The sequence below is a fragment of the Eleutherodactylus coqui genome, chromosome 13 (assembly GCF_035609145.1).
Source record: "Eleutherodactylus coqui strain aEleCoq1 chromosome 13, aEleCoq1.hap1, whole genome shotgun sequence".
In the NCBI taxonomy this organism is placed as follows: domain Eukaryota; kingdom Metazoa; phylum Chordata; class Amphibia; order Anura; family Eleutherodactylidae; genus Eleutherodactylus; species Eleutherodactylus coqui.
The window spans coordinates 41,516,838-41,538,634 of record NC_089849.1 but is presented as its reverse complement, the minus strand read 5'-3'; the positions used below and the strand labels follow the sequence as shown (position 1 = coordinate 41,538,634).

General features: G+C 42.7%; 1 protein-coding gene across 1 annotated transcript in view; it reads right to left on the bottom strand.

The window, feature by feature from the left end:
- IKZF3 (IKAROS family zinc finger 3) overlaps positions 1 to 21,797 on the bottom strand; it is an 84,078-nt gene that overhangs the window by 31,952 nt on the left and 30,329 nt on the right. The window contains exons 2-3 of the mRNA XM_066585815.1: positions 13,324 to 13,377; positions 7,152 to 7,286 (exon numbers count right to left, since the gene is read on the bottom strand). Coding sequence (XP_066441912.1) covers positions 7,152 to 7,286; positions 13,324 to 13,377 — 189 coding nt within the window. The remainder of the gene's footprint in view (positions 1 to 7,151; positions 7,287 to 13,323; positions 13,378 to 21,797) is intronic.

The window sequence follows — 21,797 nt, the reverse complement described above, 5'->3', positions numbered from 1 at the left end:
TGCTGTCACAGTGTTCAGTGATGAGGGGACTCCCCGCAGGGATTAACAGAACCCTCGGGGAGTCCCCTCATCTTAGCAGGGACTACGGCGTTAACAGTGGGCCGTTTCAAAGGTGCTTCTGGGCAGAAGCACCTTTTAAATACCCTGCTATAAGTAGCAGCGAAGCTATTCCCTGTGCAGGAGTTTCCATTAACTCCTGCTCCCATAGGAGTCAATGGAAACCCCTACAAAACGCGCACCTATGTCCTATCTTTTTTAGATGTGCGCTGTTATGTGCTTCAAATTCCGCGCATATGAACTCTTCCATAAGAACCCACTGGTTCTTTTAGAAACGTGCATTATGCGCGCGCATTACACACGCTCGTCTGAATGAGGCCTAATGCAGTAGTTAGGGAAGTAAATATGCCAACTGTAGCCAGGTATTAATATTAATTAGGTGCAATTACTCTTCTCGAAGAGCGTCTCACCTACGGTGCTCACAAGTCCAGAAATTGATCTACAATTAGTGAGTGACACAACTGCTACAAAAAGTGACAGAAACACAGGAATAGCAGAAAATAAGCACGAACACTCAGCTTATAGGTAAAATGTAGCAGGATGAAATGTATCAGAAATGTAATTCACGTTCCTCTCACCAGAACCACACAACTCATAATAATACAGTGGTTAGAACTCTTGCCTCGCAGGGCTGGGTTACAATCTGACTACATGGATTTTGTATGTTCTCTACGTGTTTGCATGGGTTTCCCCCGGGTACTCCACTTAACTTCCACACTCCAAAAGCATACCAATAGGTGAATCTATGCTTTGAGCCTAAATGGGGACAGAACCTAATATCAAGTGATGTGCAACGCTGCGGAATATGTATGTGCTATATAAATAAGTAACCTAAATAAAATGAGATAAATAATTACCTTTCTGAGTATTTGTTGCTAGAGGTCGATTTTGGTTCGAATTCATGGCACATGCAAAAATAACACCGCCATCCCAAAATATACACTGGTTAACCATCTCTACTCACACGACAGATGCAACACGAAATTCTGTAAATCCAACCATAGCTCAATATTTAGCAGAAAGCCACAAACACATTAGCGCCTTAACCGGCTGTCGCTCCCTGGACACAGTATGAATACGAGCAGCCTGCTGAGAACTCATCACTGCCACACCAAGGCAATTACCACATCCTGAGCCTAGGCTGCAGTCTGTGAGTCAAACCGTACATACACAACCCTGCTAATGACACTTCCACACAAGTCTGCTGCGGAAAGACTTCTGGTTTATGGTGGAAGAAAAGCCAGCAATTACTTTAATTCAAAAAGATATTAGCACTTAATATTCAAAAATGGACAGCCATAAGATAACAGCAATATAATGAAAGGGTTGTCCAGGGAGAAAGAAACCTTGTTTGGACTGGTGGTGTTGTAACCTCCACTGCTTGCCCAGTTGTTCCAACCTCCACTGCCGGCCCGGGGGTTGCAACCTCCACTGCCGGCCCGGGGGTTGCAACCTCCACTGCTGGCCCGGGGGTTGCAACCTCCACTGCCGGCCTGGGGGTTGTAACCTCCACTGCCAGCCCGGGGTTTGCAACCTCCACTGCCGGCCCGGGGGTTGCAACCTCCACTGCCGGCCCGGGGGTTGCAACCTCCACTGCCGGCCCGGGGGTTGCAACCTCCACTGCCGGCCCGGGGGTTGCAACCTCCACTGCCGGCCCGGGGGTTGTAACCTCCACTGCCGGCCCGGGGGTTGTAACCTCCACTGCCAGCCCGGGGGTTGAAACCTCCACTGCCGGTCCGGGGGTTGCAACCTCCACTGCCGGCCCAGGGGTTGTAACCTCCACTGCCGGCCCAGGGGTTGTAACCTCCACTGCAAAGAACGGAGATGGCTTAGTTATCAAGATGAGTTGAACAGCCACATCCATCGATGACATGATGGAACAGACAGAGTCCATACTATGTGACCCGGAATCAGGCGGGAAGTGAAGACAATTCTGGATAATGATTCTGCCTTGCTGGACAACCCTTTTAAACTACATAATTCAAGAGCAACATTGGGAAAGGTTTATTAACGCTGTCCTAAATTTAGGCAGGATTAAAACTAGATGAGACATGCACAAACTGTACCATATTTGGCACAAATTACAAGACATTTGAGATACTTTTCTTACAGAACCTCTTGGCTGGTTAACTAACGTAAATGGGTATTTCCATCTCAGACTTTTATGGCATATCTATAGGATATTCTATGCAGTAAAAGCAGAAAAAAACTATGGACCTGCGCTACTTAACTCATCATAGACCTTTTAAATCTCAGAGATGTATAATAGTCAGTCTCAAATTTGAGACAAAAGAGTTTATTAGTACATATAATAAAAGAGGTCAAAGCCTCATATGATGAAATACAACACCTGGTAAATCATAGCGACGCGTTTCGGCGTATTATACGCCTTTCTCAAGCATCATAGGATATTCTATAAAATTCTGATAAATGTACATCCCACCTTTGGGACCTGCACCTATCTTGAGTTAGGGCCCCTGCCACCTTCAGCCAATCTGAAGTTAGTGGCCAGGGGTGTGAAAAGGCTTTCAGGCCTCCCAGATATAAGAGACCAGGTGCGACTGCTACCTCTTCAACTGGGGCAGATCTATACCTGATACTGTTACTAGATTTGATATAGATGGTCAAAATTATTACATTTTTGCATAGCTGTATGTCTGTAGACAATATATTATTCAGCAATCCTTTAATACCAATCATCACAGACATCACGAATGAAATACCTGAGATGAGTAGGTTCTCACAGAACTGCCCAAAGGTTGAGATTTTTTTCTTTCAGACAGAAGCTATATCTATGTGGTTTTGTGGTCAAACAATAGACTTTTTGTAAAGGTTCCTCTTTAGTAGTTAGAAGGCATTGTAGGCACAGGAGTGAGAAAAACCCTCGAATCTAGGACACCCAAGATACAGAAGCTGGTGTTATGGCAGTCTGCAAAGAGTGGGTGGTAACGGATGAAAAATGAACACCATACCCACAGCAGATGAGGATGAGGAGCTGAGTGGCTTGTGGCAGGAAGAGCTGATACTGCAAGAACAGGACAAGCTAATAATTCATGCTAATAGAGTTAGGGGAAAGTGCTCTGCAAGGAGGCCTACTACTATTATACCTCTTACATGGGCAGGCTTCATTGAAAATGTGTTTGGAGGTACACAGCCCTATAGATTAGGGAACTACATTATGTGTAGATTTATAGGGCTTGCTCCAGTAATCAAAGAAAATGTGCTACCCATTCAATCAAACGGGCAACCATATAATACATGACTGGGCCAAGTCAAACTGAGAGGGAACTGATCTTATTTAGCATCCCACTGCTCTGCGTTATAAAGGAGAGTCACGAACTTGGTACTACCATCTTCGATCTTCTTATGAGACCAGATGTTAATTGATTTATGAACCACAGCTAACAGACTGCTTAAAACTAACACAGCTTAAAGACTATGGACACCTTTGGGGGCATTTTCTTTACTAAAATGTATGCATTTTCGGCTAAAAGTCTTTTTTTGTAATTGGGTTTTCATAAAAATTTTCACCATTTGGTTTCTGCACATCACAGAGCATAACAAGTCGCAGAATGCCTTTCACTAGGAAATCAATCATAGTGGTTGTCTGATGGCTCTGTCTCCAATCCCTCTCTCTCCTCTCCTGGACAATTCTCTAAACTGATTTATTATCAAACTTGGACTCTGACTTGAACAGCTTAGAAGATCATAAAGGAGACGAAAGAGAGGGTCTGGCAATAGAACCATTGGCTCAGTCTCCAATTGCAAAAATTATTTTTTGCCAAATATATTTCCTGGAAACAAAATTCCCCAAAATGTCCATAGCTAGAAAAAATATTGAAGGTAAAAGATCATTTGCATACTCCCGATTCATTCCAGGAAGAACGAAGAGTCACTGTGAGTGGAACGATTGCTGGGTCTAGCTGCTCGGAGGACATCGCCAGACCAGAGATTGGAGCTAAGTTTTACACTTAGTAGCATATTATAGGTTATATATCATTACAAGAATTCTTGGCTTTTAGAAGTTCGGAAGTTGACATAAACATAGAAGGGGGGAGTAACCATATGATAAAGACCTACTAGAGAAAAAGTCAAACTTCACCTGCCAGAAATGCAAGTTGGTGTCTCTATTGGAGGAAAAGGTGAAAAGTCTTCTGGAGAGAATAGCTACACTGAAACTCATTAAGAAAGATGAGGATTTCCTTGACAGAACAGAAGTAACTCTTCAGAATGTTGAATAAAAGTTTTTCAGTGTAACTATAGAAGCCAAGGAATAAAAACATGTGACCCAAAGAAGCAAGAAGATCAGGAGTCAGTCAGTAAGCACACTACTCAGGAACTGGTGCCAGGCTCTGACGCAGGTGAGCAATAAAGTGGTACATCAAAGAACTGTGTAGTAAGCACTCTGAGTCCTCTTGGATGGAGAGAAAGAAGTGTGGTTGTAAGAAGAAGAAGAGTATGGTGGTTGTGGGGAATTCCCTATTGAGAGGAACAGAGGCCGCTGTCTGCAGACCTGATACCTCACAAGAGGTGAGCTGACTTCTAGGTGCACAAATTTAAGAAGTGTCTGATAGGCTATCGAGACTCTTCAGTTCTACAAACCATTACCCATTCTTACTAATACATGTAGGGACAAATGACACTGCAAAAAAGGACCTTGCAACTATCTGCAGAGACTTTGATGACCTTGGCAGGAAGTTGAAGGGACTAGGAGCACAGGTGGTCTTCTCATCCATCCTCCCAGTGGATGGCCATGGAATAAGGAGATGGAACAGGATTCTAGAGGTGAACAACTGGCTACGTCGATGGTGCTGTCAGCAAAGATTTGCATTTCTACACCATGGAGTGAATTATCTATATGATGTGCTCCTTGCTAGAGACGGGTTGAACCTTACAAAGACAGGTAAGCATATATTTGGTGGGCGCCTTGTTTCACTCATTAGGAGAACTTTAAACTTAAACAATATGGAAGGGAAGTGAAAGGCCAGGCAAAAATATACAATTTATGAATATAGTTGAGAACCTCGGTATTAGAAGTGAAAAAAAAAAGAACAAAGAAAAAAATTCTGAAGGAAGGCAGAGGAGCAAGAGACACCAATCACAAACTAAAATGTTTCTACACAAATGCACAGAGCAGGGGAAACAAACAAGGAGAACGGTTACAGGATCTGGGAATGTTTAGCTTGCAAAAAAGAAGGCTGAGAGGAGACTTAATAGCGGTCTACAAATATCTGAAGGGCTGTCACAGTGCAGAGGGATCAGCCCTATTCTCATTTACACAAGGAAAGACTAGAAGCAATGGAATGAAACTGAAAGGAAGGAGACAGAGATTAGATATTAGAGAAAACTTTCTGACGGTGAGGGTGATCAATAAGTGGAACAGGTTACCACGGGAGGTGGTGAGCTCTCCTTCAATGGAAGTGTTCAAACAAAGGCTGGACAGACATCTGTCTGGGATAATTTAGTGAATCCTGCACTGAGCAGGTGGTTGGACCAGATGACCCTGGAGGTCCCTTTCAACTCTACCATTCTATGATTCAATGTATTTACCCAATATCTTATGCTGTTTACTTCCAAGTTGAGGCACAAAAATTAATTCCTAAGTTCACCAATCACCAACTTTCCAATCCAATATTCAAGTTGCACGTATCAGTTAGTTTGATGGCGTCCATGTCCATATTGAGTTACACACGCAACTGAAGAAAAGCTGAACTTACATGTGCCTCCACAAGAAAAAAAACAAAGTCTGAATTGACTAATTTGGAAATCACTATCTAATATGTTGGTAAGTATGGTGAGTGAAGGTCCTTTTACATCTACAGATATGGTCCTAATGGTGAATGCAAATCGATCAGAGATCAGTGCTCATATAGGTGACCTTTACACCGACCAATTCAGATTCTGTAGGGGATGGACGATTGGTCATCCTCCACAGCGTTTCATAATTGTTGGCAGCGCTTCCCCCATTTACACGGAGATGTACTGCTGACAATAATGATTTTTATTGCTGCATGAAAGATCCGATCACCTGAGGAATCAGCGTTTGGTCATGCGTTGGGTGGCACCTTCAAACAACCTGTTAATCAGGCAATTGAACATTCTTAGGAACATTCTTGCTCAATCATCGTGAACTGGTAAAGGCTCTTAAATTTTCTGGATTGTTTTGTTTGTTGGGCTCTGTTTTATGTAGAGCTGCTTGGAAAATGTTGTATTACATGGAGGCAATTCAAATAAATGGGTAGCGATTAGAGATGAGCGAGTATACTTGCTAAGGCACATTATTCGAGCGAGTAGTGCCTTAGCCGAGTATCTCCCCGCTCATCTCTAAAGATTCGGGGGCCGGCGCCGGTGAGTTGTGGCGGGGAGCAGGTAGGAGCGGGGGGGGAGAGAGAGATCTCCCCTCCGTTCCTCCCCACCCCCCGCCGGCCCCTGAATTTTTAGAGACGAGCAGGGAGATACTCGGCTAAGGCACTACTCGCTCGAGTAATGTGCCTTAGCGAGTATACTCGCTCATCTCTAGTAGCGATATAACACACAATGAAGCTGAGGGCTGAAGATCTTTGCAGCAGCACTCTGCTCTAGAACATACTTGGCTTCTGAGTAACACCTGAGCAATGTCCCTATGCCCAATGTCCACATGGGACAACACTTTTATAGAATTTATAGATGGGATCTCAAAGAAGTTGCCCCGTGAAGAACATTTATCACCTATCCACGTATGCATGCCCCCTTATAACTGTAACTGTGCCAATAATGCCATTGGAGGGCATTTACTTAGACTGGCATTTTACATACCGGTACTAGTATAAGTAAAGACTACTCTGGAGTGAATTGCGACAAATAATTATAGTAAACCTGATGGGCTGTGGAAAGCCTTCGCACTCCTGCTGAGCCCCACTCCTTTTCTAGCCACTTTTCAAAAGTCACACATTTTGGTATAAACATGGCATGCACCAAAGTTCGTGAATTTTCTATGCCATTACTGGTGTAAATACTTTCTTGAATTTTCCCCAATGTCTATAGCCCAGGTGTAACACAAATGCACATGACCTTTAAACACTTCATAACCAGAAAGCACAATGACTCCTCCTTACCATTATGTTCCTCTTCTTGGAGATCTGTCTGTTCTGTGCCCTCTGACTGTGACTCATCCTCTTCTTTACTGAGCTGGTATATGGCAGCACGGGGATCGGGATTTGTCACTCTTTCTGAAGAGCGGACACTCAGATCTGAAATGGAAAAAAGTTCATTCTATAGAAATTTAGTAAACAAGAGTAAACTCCGCTTACTAGTTAAAATGTACCAAGGTATTAGTATTTCTCTTTTTGCTTGCCTTTTTCTCTCTCTGGTGGTTTTTTTTCCCTTTAGCTTTTTTTTCTTTTCTCCTTCTTGCGGTTTGTGTTTTTTTCTTTTCCTTTTAGCATTATTGTTGTTATGTTATTTTCCTCTCTGTGAGGATCTGTGCAATAATAATGATTTTTTGGAGAAAATAAAGAGCGCCACGATACACACTAGGAAGATGGTTTATGAATAAATGAAGTGAAAGAGGTGGGACTTCAAACAGGCAGAGGCTTATTAGCTTCTTGTTTTTCCTCTCCTTTACTCTAAAAGGAACCTGTCATATACTTTATGTTGTCCTCACTGAGGGCAACATAAAGTAGTGACAGGCATGCTGATTCCAGCGCTCTGTCACTTATGGGATAATGTGTAGCAGTGGTTTTTAAGAACTTACAGTATGCTTCTGCAGCTCCCAGCAAGAGATGATTATTAATAAGGTGCTGTCGGTATTGTTGTATCTTGTCTCCACCAGAAGAATGGGTGGAGACAAGATGCATGCCCACAAGCAACGCCCCAATTTGATTGGCTGCGCAGGATAATGGCTGGCCATGATCTCCCCTCCTGCTTCGTTTCACTCACCTCTCAGATGCTTGGCTTGGGAAGGGAACCAAGGCCAAGCAAACCGTTCGAGGGGTGAGTGAAATGAGGAGACAAGATACAACAATACCGGTACTGTTAACCCTGCCTATCCGTGCCCTGATTGACAGTCTTCAAGCAATTACACTACATACTAAGAAAACGGACTCTGGCAAGGGCTGCTAGGTCTTTTTAATGGTACATGGTCTTTTTCACACGCAGTTCTGCTTGAATGTCATAGTGTCATGTGACTGCCTCACCCGGGTATCTTGCGCATGCGGTGCTTCACGTGCAGCACCATCTTCGATACAGGCAGTAGGAATTTTAGTGCAATATTGTGTGCTGTATTGGGTTTTGGCAGCAGTAGATGTTCCCTAAAAACGATTGCAAAACGCATGTTCAGGACTCCACGTTTACCGACCTATGGGTATGGTCTATCAGCCACTCTTTTTACACAAACAAAGTGGATTTATTAAATATACGCTCTGAAGCTTTTGTTAGTGGTCCTTGGAATGGATTTATATGGATTCATCTGTGATTGTTTCTTACTATTATTCATGTACATTCTACAGACTCCTAGTGTTGAGCAGACTGAACTAGCTGAACCCTGTTTGGGTGCAAACCCGAGCCTCGAGCGCTTCGTCCAGGCCAAATGGAGAAGAAGAAGTAGGAAGAAGTATGATGGCTAGCGCTATTGCCTTGCAGTGCTGGGGTCCTAGGTTCAAATCTGACTAAGTGTAACATCTGTATAGAGTTTGTATGCTCTACCTGTGTTTGTGTGGGTTTCCTTTGAGTACTCTGCTTTCCTCGCACACTGTAAAAATATGCTAATAGGTGAACATAGATTATGAGCCCCAATGGGTACAGAAAATATCAAGTGATGTAAAGAGCTGCGTAATATGTAGGTGCTATATAAATAAACGTGATTATTATGAGACACAATGAGTACATACAAGCTTCATGCAGATGTTGTCCATGCTCTGATTTGAACCTAGGGCCCCAGCGCTGTGAGGCCATTCACACAGGGTTTTTTTTTTTTACATCGTTTAGCGGCTAATTGAAACGCCCAGTAAAAACGCTGTACTGAGCCTCCATTGATATCAATGTGGCTTCTCAAACAAGCGTTTTAGCAAAGGGTTTCTAACGTGCACTAAAACGAATGCTGTATGTTCTATTTTCATGCGTTTAACGCATTTTTAACGCACATCACTCCTTGCAATGATAGGGTGAGCTAAAACCTCAATTCTAAAGTGCTGTAAAAAGCTGCGTTTTTACAAACGCCTGTGTGAGTGGCCTAAGGCAACAGTGCCGACCACTAATTTTATGGGGACCAGTGAAGTCCCGATTCAATTCGAACGAAGTTGGACTGAGACGAACTTTTTGCTGAACCAGTTTTCAAAAGTTGGCTTAACACTACCAACTGACTACACATGTAGCTACACATCTACTCTCTCTCTGTCTAGGGAAGAGAGAGAGAGTATTCAAAAAGATCTAGAAAAGCTTAAACAGTGGTCGGTGACTAACAGAATGGTATTCAACAAGGAGAAATGCAAAGTCCTACATCTGGGCAAGAAAAATGAAAAAAGCACATACAGAATGGGAGGAATTGGGCTAAGCAGCAGCACATGTGAAAAAGACTTGGGTATACTAATAGATCATAGACGGAACATGAGTCAACAATGTGATGCAGCAGCCAAAAAGGCAAACACAATTCTGGGATGTATTAAGAGAAGCATAGAGTCTAGATCATGTGAGGTAATTATCCCCCTCTACTCTTCCTTAGTCAGACCTCATCTGGAATACTGTGTTCAGTTCTGGGCATTCCACCTTAAAAAAGACATAGACAAACTGGAGCAAGTTCAGAGAAGAGTTACCAAGATGGTGAGCGGTCTGCAAATCATGTCCTATGAGGAACGGTTAAAGGATCTGGAAATGTTTAGCGTGCAAAAAAGAAGGCTGAGAGAAGACTTAATAGCTGTCTACAAATATCTGAAGGGTTGTTACACTGCAGAGGGATCAGCAATATTCTCATTTGCACAAGGAAAGACTAGAAGCAATGGGATGAAACACAAATTAGATATTAGAAAAAACTTTCTGACAGTGAGAGTGATGAATGAGTGGAACAGGATACCACAGGAGGTGGTGAGTTCTCCTTCAATGGAAGTGTTCAAACAAAGGCTGGACAAATATCTGTCTGGGATGATTTAGTGAATCCTGCACTGAGCAGGGGGTTGGACCCCATGACCCTGGAGGTCCCTTCCAAATCTACCATTCTATGTTATCCTGTAATACTCCTTGGCACCCGTTCCTTACTTTTATTTTGCTTGTATTTTCCAATAAATTTATATTCATTCTTTATTGTATGAGTTTTGTACTCCTTTTCTTGAGTTGCCTATTAGTATTAATGAACGTGGGAGAAGAAACCATCATGACATACAATCTAATGAACTGTTGAATAGTGTATGGCAGATCTTGAATCCCACTGAAAACAAATCTAATTACTTTTCCTCTCAATTTAATTAATTATCACGAACAGACAATATTTTAATATCAAATCGTTTATTGGATAAAGTTGATAACATAAAAATTAATCAGACGGTGATATCAGACAGTGCGCCCAGCGTGCTGACGACTGGGATGAATACACTATAAATTACTTGAGTCATTTACATAATATTCTCCTCTTTTCAGAGCCCATTAAGGCATTAAATAGGGGGAAATCTCAACTTCATTAAAAAAAAATTAAAAATACTGAGAAATTTAGCGGACTGAAGGGTTTTCTGGGAATTTATTATTGATGACCTATCCTCAGGATAGCTTATCAATAGTTAATCGGTGAGGGTCCACCATAAGGGATCCCCAACAAACAGATGATCTGCTAATCTGCTGTCAGTGCAGCCGAGCCAGATGTCCACATGGGATCGGATCCTGAAGTGTAACAGAAGACATCACTCCCATAGATTTCAAAGGGAGTGAAGCCATTCAATACACTTCTGACACTTCAGTTGTGTAATAGAAAAAAGTTTTTTAATTTTTTTGTATGATCAGATGAGCAAGTCGTCATCATTTCACTCCTTTTCTGAAAAAAGACCCCAACGTGAAAATCATAGAGAAAATATGCTCTCTGGCTTATAAGGGGGTAATAACAAAAATTCATGTCACCCTTCCCCTGGGACAGGGAGCGACAGGAGAATCACAGATCTTCTCCACTGCCAGCTTCCTTCCCCAATGCTCTCCCTCTCTGCTCTGCACACAATGACTGAAAAGTGACAGCTGTAAGATCCATATTCCCAACCCCACTTCAATAGCCGTAGCTCCTGTCCTGTAAGTGCTACTGATAGGGGTCAATCATATTTTTAATAACCTAACATAAGAAAGATAAGGAAACAGTGTAATAAATGTGACATTAGTTATTTGGTTGTATAATGTTATGTAATATGGAAATGAAAAATATGTAAAACATTCCGGAAGTTGCTAATAGAATTTTGATATAGAATCATATGTCAAAAGGTATATTCAAGCGTTTATTTGGATGATGATTTTAAAATACTAAATGTATTATTTTATTCAGCTATCTTAAATACAAGTCTGAACTTCTGACCAGAAGGTACTGAATACTAAGTAGGTGGCAAAACCAGTTTTATGTGCAAACTAGAAACAATGCCCCCTCTTTTGATGTATCGTATATACCGGCGTATAAGGCGACAGGGCGTATAAGACGACCCCCCCAACTTTCACCTTATACGCCGGGAATACAGCGGAGCAAAAAAAAAAAATCATTACTCACCTCCCCTGGCGTTCTGCAGCGCTGCTGCAGGCTGTCGCTCCCTCCTGGTCCCCGGCAGAGCATCGCAGGGCTTGAAATCCCCGCCTCCAGAAAACACACGTGCCTTCAGCCAATCACAGCCATTCAATGATGTCATTGAATGGCTGTGATTGGCTGACGGCGTGTGTTAGCTAATCACAGTATTAGCTTTCTGGAGGTGGGGATTTCAAGCCCTGCGTCCAGAAAGCAATGCTCTGCCAGGGACCAGGAGGGAGCGACAGCCTGCAGCAGCGCCGCAGAACGCCAGGGGAGGTGAGTAATGATTTTTTTTTTTGACACTTTCTTTTTTTTGTATTACCGGCGTATAAGACGACCCCCGACTTCAGAGCAGATTTTTCGGGGTTCAAAGGTCGTCTTATACGCCAGTATATACGGTACAAATTGTTGAACACAATGGACTTTTAAGATTACATTCTGGTCTGGGAAGCGGTGTAATTAAGTATGTACTCAGACAGTATGGAGTCATCTTTATGATCGTATGTAACTGTTTGATGTCCACTTCACACAGTTTTGCTGATGCCTTTTGTTTAGAAGGCTTTTGATTTACAGCCATATTGTAATCTGTTGGAATGAGGACTTGGTCAGCAAAGTACTTTGAAACTAAGTATCAGGTAACATTTGGAAACGCCTTCTTTTCATCTTGCATAAAAACTAGCAATGCTTGAAAATAAACTAGAATTCATACTGATATCACTAGACTGTGTGTGTGTAGTGGCTTATTATGGTTCTCACCTATGATAATTCTCCTTTGAATTTGGACTCAGGCAACATTCGCACTGGTCTCCGTTGACAGACCCCCAACACTATCAACATAACATTTTGACACCACAATTTGATGTAATTTCAAAGCCTAGATTTAAGATGATACCAAAATCAAATTGGTAGCATCCATTTAAAGTTGAATGAGCTCTGTTGGTCCAAAACTGTAATGTTCTTTTTCTCCAGAACTAACAGAGTTCATCCTAAACTGTTGGGGGGATTTAAAGGGGTTGTGCTGAAATATAAAGTTATCCGCTATCCACTTTATGATCAGTGGAGTTTTGACCTTTCAATGGGAACATCAGAGATTGCAAAGGGCTTGTATTTGGCAATTCACAGCGCTCCGTTTGAAATCAATGGAACAGCTGCGTGCATGTGGGACCTCCCCGTATTTATGCAGGCCCTCCCATTCTTCTGATGAGTTGGAGTCCAACTGGTTGGACCCCCACTGATCATAAAGTTGTACCCTATGAATAAATGGACAACTGATAACAGTGTGAGCCTGCATACTAGCACACTGTCCTTTCAGGGCTGATAGTGTCAGACTGTGTAGGGCCAATGCTCATTGATAAGGGGGGACAACAGATAAATTTCCAGGAGCAATAACAGAGTAACAGCACAACACAGAGTTAAGAGGTAGTAATTATTTCAGGAGAAATGCAAGCAAGGAGATTAGTAATGGAAAGACGTGCATCAATGAAACGTCAAGCGTACGGCCCAAACTTGATGTAAACACAGTGCTGCACAGAAGAAACCATTGATTTCACCTGCTGGCTGTGGCAGTTCCTGATCGTTCACAGAATCCATACTTGTATCCACATCTGCAAAGAAACAAACAAAAAAAAGAGTACTTAACAAGTTTAATATTAGGCTACATAAAGTCAATGTTTTACACCCAATTCAGGAGTTCTGTCCCAGGGGGCCATCTGAAGGGCCGAAAATGGTGTCCAGACGAAATCCTGGATGAAACCATAGGCTGCTAATAGTAAAGTGAAAAACCATTCAATTAGTCGACCGTGCTATTCGCCACAGCCAAATTGCAGGAAACAAATGGCAACCTGCTAAACGGAGACTAAGGCCTCATGTCCACGGGCGGATCGAATTCCACATGCGGGAATCAGCAGCGGAATCTGACCCTGCCCACGGCCAAGGACACTGCAGGTCTTCTACTTACCTGTTTTCATTTTCTTCACTGTGGATGTGTGCGAAAGCACCGTCCAGCACGCTGCCACGCATGCGCTTTTTTTTTTTTTTTAAACTCCTGCTTTCTTGCAGAATCCACGGCCCGTCCACAATTCAATAGCGGATGGCCCGCGAATCAGATGGAGCATGCTGCAATTTTTTTCTTCCAAACCAAAAGGTCTGCAAATCAAATCTGCTTGCTTTATTTCATTTGTGGGCGCCCATGCTTCCATATGGGCAGCTTGATGTGCGGATCTTCTGCGCTGATTCCGCAAATCAAACCCGTCCCTGGACGTTGGGCCCTAAGCTTGAAGCTCTTAGTATATCTAATGAGAGCATTATAGTGAAGTTTCCTCTCTTGCATTCATCTTTTATGGGAAAAGCTGTCTGCTTTATGATCCCATATCATTGCAACTGTCATGTGCTGCCTGGTACAAGAATAGGGCACAGCTCCAAACAAGACATGTCTAAGTACTTGTTTTTATTGTTGAAGGGGTTGTCCATGTTAGAAATCCTATTTCCATAAACCTTATTAGGTAATTTTGAGTATTTGGGTCTTTTTATACAGGCGATCGTCGTTTAGTTTGAAACTGAATGACAAAAGAATTATCATTCGTCGATTAAGTTGCTGCCACTGGACGTTACTGTTCCCATTCCTGCAATCAAGCAAGAATCTGTATGATTATCGTTCAGTGTAAGGGCTCAGTCAGACGGGCGTTTTTCTGTGCGCATGTTACTTGCGTTTGCGATCCACATCTATTAAGAACCAATGCTTTTCAATGGCAGCAGTCATATGCCCGATATTTACCTGCACACAAAAATGTGCAGTCGTAAATATAGGGCAGTGGATTTTAAAACGCAAGTAACTGCAGCATCCGTCTTTTTTGGATGTGAAACTCCTGGATGCTGTCACATCCAGGGGTTTTGCCTTGTGCCCAATGGGGCCGACCCCATTGAGGACATACAGTGAAGATTGCGATCCTCTGGCACAGCTGTAGAAGAGGATCAAGATGTTCTCCCATTGAATTCAATGGATCCGGCGCTACAGCCGGTCCTATTTAAAGCAATGGGCTGCTGGCAGGCCTGGCAGTGATTTTCGGGGAAGGACTTTAAATATAAGCCCTTCTCTGAAAATGACACCTAAAATGTGTAAAAAATATACTCACCTCTCCGCAGCTGCCAGGGCTCAGGCGCATCTAGCCAGGTCTTCTCCCTGTACTGCTCTGAAATGCTTTCAGCAGGCGGGGATTGTGACCAATCAGAGGCAGCACTCAGCTATTGAATGGCAGCTAAGGACTGCCCCTGATTAGTCGCAGTGTTCAGCCAAGCAGAGGCAGCCCCTTCAGCAGGCGGGAATTTTAAATCCCCGGCTGCTGAAAGCACTTCAGTGCAGTGCAGGAGAAGACCCGGCTGGATGCGCCTGAGCCCCCGCAGCTGCGGAGAGGTGAGTATATATATATTTTTTTTACACATTTTATATTTAAAGCCCTTCCCGAAAATAACTGCAGGGCTTGCCGGCAGCCCACTGCTTTCAATGGAGCCGGCTGTAGTGCCGGCTCCATTGAATCCAATGGGAGAACATCGTGCTTCTGTGCCACAGCTGTGCCAGAGGATCGCGATCTTCTCTGTATGTCAATGGGGCCGCCACTGCTGCCGTTGGCCCCATTGACCAAAGGTAAAACCCCTGATTGTGCCAGCATCCAGGGGTTTCACATCCAAGGAATCCCCTGCTGCGGCTGTGACAGCTGCAGCAGGGGATAGTGGGCAGCGCATTTTATGTGCACATAAACGCTGCCAGGTGCGTTTTTTTCAACATGACGCCCACTTGGGTCACGCACAATTTTTTACGCATGTGTTTTTGCGCACATACATTCGCACATAAAAACGCCCGTCTGGCTGAGCCGTAAAGGGGCCCTAATTGAGCAGACCCTCTGTTCAGCATCTTTATCTTCTATCCAGACTCGTAAAAAAACTGCTGCCCATCAAAATGACAGATCCCACAATAAACCCCATAGTCAATGAGTCTGTTGACAGCATCATGGCTTGTGTTATATATGGAAGCCATGATGGTAGTATGAACACAGACTTATACCCCATTTACACGGAACGACTGCCAGCTAAACAATCTGTACGAGCGGGTGATGCTACTGCTGGTTGTTCGTGCTTGTGCAGATCATTTAGACAGGCAGATCACCACTAAGTATCTACATTATACGTGAAACACTGAGCGGGGAGCATTTAGACGCAGCGAGAAGTGAGCGATCCCGCAATGGTTGTTATGTTGGTTGAAAGTGAACGAAAAGTAAAGAAATAGTGTACGATGGCTGTGCTTTTGGACATAACGACTATCATGCATTTTTGTTCATTTGAACAAATTTTGCGCGATAATTGTCCCATGTGAATGGCCCTTAATTCTCACTAATTAGAGTTAGATCCAATATACCCTTCAAGCCAGTAAGGACAGGGGGGGAAATATAGAGGATGCAGGGGATGCGGTTGCACCCGGGCCCAGGAGCCTTAGGGGGTCCATAAGGCCTCTCTTCTCCATATAGGGAACCCAGTACTATGAGTAAAGCATTATAGTTGGGGGCCCTGTTACAAGTTTTACATCGGGGCCCAGGAGCTTCAAGTTACGCCTCTGACTAAGGACTTTATTATCAGGCTTTGAACAGTCTAAATTATTATTTTTGTGCTTTTGTGCCTTGAGAGATACAATTTAGGTGTAAATGTACAGGGGAGAAATATAGCGTACTGGCAAGAACGATCATTTCTATCATTTCAGAATCTCTCCCTTTCATGACCAATGTGAATACTTGGAGCTCGAAGCACTTCAAAGCAAATACAATGTACTGCACTGTAATGTGACGCAACGGATTTACTACTTCCCACCCGCGGCTGTCTGGATCAGAGTAATCAATCTGATCTAGTATGCTGAGGGATAGAACTGAGGCAAAGCTTAGAAATTTGCCACTTGCATCTAAATTTTTGAGTTGTTTTTCATCAATGTCTATGGAAAATTTATTACAGGCTTACAGAAAAAGTTAAACTTTTTACCAGTGAAAAGGGTCCAACCATCAGCTGGATGGGTCATCAATACTTCAGTCCCAGACAAGCCCTTTAATCAGTGCAATACTGACATGGATGGAATAAGTCCACTGTATCCAGGGTATAAAAGAGAACTGTCTGCAGTTCTACTTTACAAATCTAAATGACTCATAAGATTTGTAACATCTTCAGGTATTAAACAAACTCATCAACCGCAGTCATCAATCAAATATGCACGAGGCATCATGACTTTGAACTAACAGCAGGTGTCAGGGACATAAGGATTGAACATGCTGGATTTCAACATGCCCAATCCTCAATTCGCAATGGAGATAAACTGCTGCTACAATTGTCTGACTTATTCATCTATCGCTATTAAGAACACATGCATGCTCAGTATACGGCAGGAGGAGGGCAGGAGTAGTAGCTGGTGGTTAAATGAGCATTCAACCAAAGCAATCTAAGGTATAGGGCAACCTTAACTTTCATTAAAAGTGTTTTTTCACTAATAACATTTATTCTCCTTCCATAGGATAGGGTATAAATGTCTGATCACTGGGAGTTTAAACGCTGGAGCCCCAGCAATCCTGACATCTGCGCACCCTAAAGTTCTCCATGTCAAAGATAAGAGATGGATGCACTCAGCAATCTTGCTTCATCTGAAAGAAGTAGCTGGAAAAGTGGTCAACTCAGGTTGCACAAATGTCTGGATCGCTGTGGTCCCAGTGATTAATTATCCGCTATGCTGCGGATAGAAGATAAATGTTGTTAGTGGAAAAACCCATTTAAAGGGCCACGCCAGTGATTTTTAAGAAAGCATTCATTATGCAGCTATCCCTGCAGTATATATAAGTAGGCTAGTGTTACCTTGGCTAGTTGTTTCTTTCTCTCTAAAACTCCCAGTCTCTCCTTCCTCAGATAGTAATGTGATCTCAAATCTGACCAGATCAGATCTACTTGGGGGTTACTTGTTCATTTTCTCAGTCAATTTTTCAGTTTGTGTGAAGCTGTTACATGCATCTACTACAGAAACTATGATCAGGGGCAAACAGGCACTTGTATCAGTTACTGATAAGGATTACAAAGCTCCTGTCACACAGTTATAATAGAGGAAATCACAGCTCATCCTCCCGATTGTTTACTTATGGTCTGTAGCTTATTTATTGGAATACAGAAGGTAATGATAAAAGTGTTCCACCTGCAGACAACATTAGCCTTAGCTAATGTTGGGCTGATGCATCATGGGATTCATTGAAAGTGAAAATAAAAGATCTTACCTTCAAAATGGTGTTGACAGGGAGTTGTGTAGTGGCCCAGAATGTATATTTCTGGCGCCTCCATAAATGTTATGTCTTTTCTTGGTGCACTGTGCAAAGTTGTCTAGTCATTTTGTTATGTGTATTGCACAGCTGCAGCAAGTGACAGGTTAATGTTTGCATGAGACTGGGAGAGGCCTGCAATGTATCAATTTATGTCCTGCCATGTGGTCTTGACAGATGATAAATATGAATGTTTTGGTTGTGGTAGTGTGTTAGAGAGAGTTCCATTTTTTCTGGGGGCAACTTCAACCCTCATGCGGTGAAGAATGGAAGAGGAGAAGCGGTTTCTGAGGATCTATATGCCAGTAACGGCGGAAGAAAGAGAGCTGGAGGAAAGAGCATGCGCATGAGAGTGGAGAGACAAGGTTAAGATCACTGTGCAGAGGTACTATAACCAAGAGTGTCTGTGGAGTGTCCCTACCCTTATCCTCCTCTGAAGATTTTCCTCATCCAGGAGCGGTGGCGGTCAGATAACTTGGCCTGCAGGACCGGTGTCATCCTGTGTTTTCGTCCCGGATCTTAAGTCTACTGTTTTGCCTTGGATAATTGTGCCTTGTACTGAGTTCATATCAAGTACAGTTTTGCCAGGCCCTGACCGTTCCCAGGGACCTGAGGTATGTTACACAAGTCTGCGGCTCATTTATTTACCGCCAAGGGTCATTCCAGTGGTTAACGGAACGGTGGCGTCACCCGTGACAACTTCAACGCCTGTTCACATGTTTATTGGCCATCCCTCTCCTAGGGGTGTCCAGAAGAGGCCCAGCACTGCCCTGACCGAGGCTACGTGTGTCCCCCCGGGAGAGAGCCGCTGTGACAAGCATCCACCTTACTCTCCCAGCTCCTCAACATATGCCCTGCGTCAAGAATCACCATACGGGACGCTGCAGCTGCAGTGCAGGGAAGTAACTAGCATGCACAGAGGAGTCCTGCAGAGTGTAACAGACAATGAGATGAGAGGGGGCATGTATGGAAAAATGTCTTTTCGCTGGAGTGATAGCGATGAAAAAAAGAAAAAATAGCTCTTGCGCCGTCTCAACAAACAACTGGAGTTGACAATTTGATATTGTCTAAAAGATTTAATGAAGTACAACGCGTTTCGTCGCACAAAAGCGACTTTATCAAGTACATACACCATAACACAACAATGCATACTTATATAGGAACTTACATGTATGTAGTGGTGTTGATGGGATGAGTAACAGGTGGTGAGTAGCTCACATGACCTCCACGTCATGTGTGCCACGTCAGCATAGTTGTTGCCAGTAGGAAAAACGAAAGTGAAACTACTTCCGGGTATGCGGAGGTCACGTGACCCGTGTAGGTATACGTATACAAAGAGCTTAATAGCTCTAAGTGTATACCGCTGTATAACACCATGTATGGGTGTGATGCAGGCGATGGATGAAGTGTATTACGGGCTCCGGTGTGCGTGGCCGGCATGGAAGTGCCGGTCGTCATGACGCAGAGTGCGTCATGACGCCGAGGACGTGAGGACTCCCAGTAGCGCTGGTGCCTGTAAAATGTAACCAAGGCAACCAGCGTCAGAGCGTCATGCCGCGAGGATACGTCCCGACGTCAAGAACGTGAGGACGTATAGTGTGCTGGCGTCTGTTGATGTAATGATGAGTGTAACTATGGCGACCGGCGCCGTGGGATGGCGTAGTGACGTAGGTACGTCAGTAACTACTCAGACCCAGCGTAGATTACATGGTGCCGTGTTGTCATGGAGACAAGTGCCGTTTAAAGGTGTCCTGCAGGTAAGTAGTAAGAGTATAATTTGTATAATCATATGTGTGGAACGGTACATACAGAAACAAAGTAGATTAAAGCCTTGATCTGAAATAAAATATAGCAGAGCAAAAATCTGCCTCCCAATAAAATAATAATTATGTATGGATGCATAAAAAATATTTTTTGAAAAAACATGTGATACAAACTGGAAAAAATAGAGATGTAGTTTTTAGATTAATATATGCAATATCTCAATGTAGATTAATAGGGCCGCTGGAGCCTGGTGGAGATAATGGTAAAATGAATAATAATAATAATAAAAGCGGCTGATAAGAATAAAATAGAATATTTTTCAGATATTAAAATATTAGAAAAAGTATATATATATATATATCTATACATATATGTGCAATATATTAAACATTGGAATATTGCTGTATCAAAGGGTAGTACCGTGAATGGGATGACATATGGACGGGGAAGTACAAAAAATATATACAGGAAAATTACCAGAACAATTAAATAAAATTACAACACAATATGAGAGTAGGTATATATACGAAATGTTCAGATTTTTTCCAATACCTCATTTAGTCCATTGGGAACCAAAGTGTCCAAATGGAAAATCCAGAACATCTCCTTTTCGCGCAGTTTCTGGATGGACTTACTGTGTATCGTTTCTAGTGGTGTAACTTTCAGTTGTCTAAAGTCTTTATTGTGGTAATTTAAAAAATGGCGTGATATGCTGTGTTTAGTGAAACCATTTTTAATGTTATTCCGATGTTTATTTATCCTTTCCCTTAGGGAGTTTATGGTGCGGCCCACATACCTGTGTCCACATGGGCATTCTAGTAAATAAATCACTGATATGGTCTTGCATGTAAGATATTGTTTGATAGGTAAAGGTTCACCATCTTTAATTTTTATTTCTTTGCATTTATTAGTGATATTTAGACAACATTTGCATTTCTTTTCGCCACATTTGAAAACCCCTGTTAGGTTTCTATTAGTTTTATATGGTTTTTTATATGTCTTTTTTTCTTTTTTGGGGCAAGATGGTGCAAGAATATTTTTTAAAGTTTTGTTTTTTCTAAATACACACATGGGGTAGTTTGGGATTTTGCTCTTCAGAAACGGGTCTTCTTTTAGTATTGCCCAATTTTTATTGATGATTCCTTTGATTATGTTATGTTGTCTACTATACTTTGTAATAAACGCCAACCTAAAGTGATTCTTGTGTTCTTCTTTGTCATTCTTTTTTTCATCATTCTCATCATTCTCTTGATCTTCCTGTTTTTCTGTCTTGTCCTCTCCTGTTTTGTTTTTCAAGGCTTTCTGATACGCAGAGTCAATGAGGAGTGTCCCATTAAGATTTCCTTTCTGCAGCACCCTAATAAAATATATCAAATACATTCTGGGGATCTCAACACCTCTAGAAACACCTAACCATTCTTCCATTTACAGACTTTGGCAGAACCCACACACTGCTCCTTTTTTCCTTATGTGTGAGATGTGTTTGTATATTTTCACAAGTATCTGCTTCTATAGAATATTGTGTGTTGCTAGGAAATGTGTTTAGCCACACTTTATCCTGGCACGATCTAAGGTGTCATACTAAGTTTTCAAGAAAGTCAGACTGAAAAGTTTCAAATGAACTCCCCGTGGTATCATTATGCGTCTTTAGGGCTGCAGATACAATGAATAAAAGACACCCTGGAGAAACTCTTGGTACAAAGAGAGCAATGAACAGAGATCCTGACAATCAGTCCTACGGTCAAGGCTCGGGAATCTAGAGTTAGGCCTTAGTCACATGGGCGTTTTTTTCCCGCGATTTGCGGATCGCATGACGTATGCGCATCGGCTAATCGCGTGACCAGGGCCGAAAAATCGCCCGAAAATACTGCTCCTAGCCGCGTTTCAATAGAAACGGGCCGGAGCTGTCCAGCGCATTGAATTCAATGGAG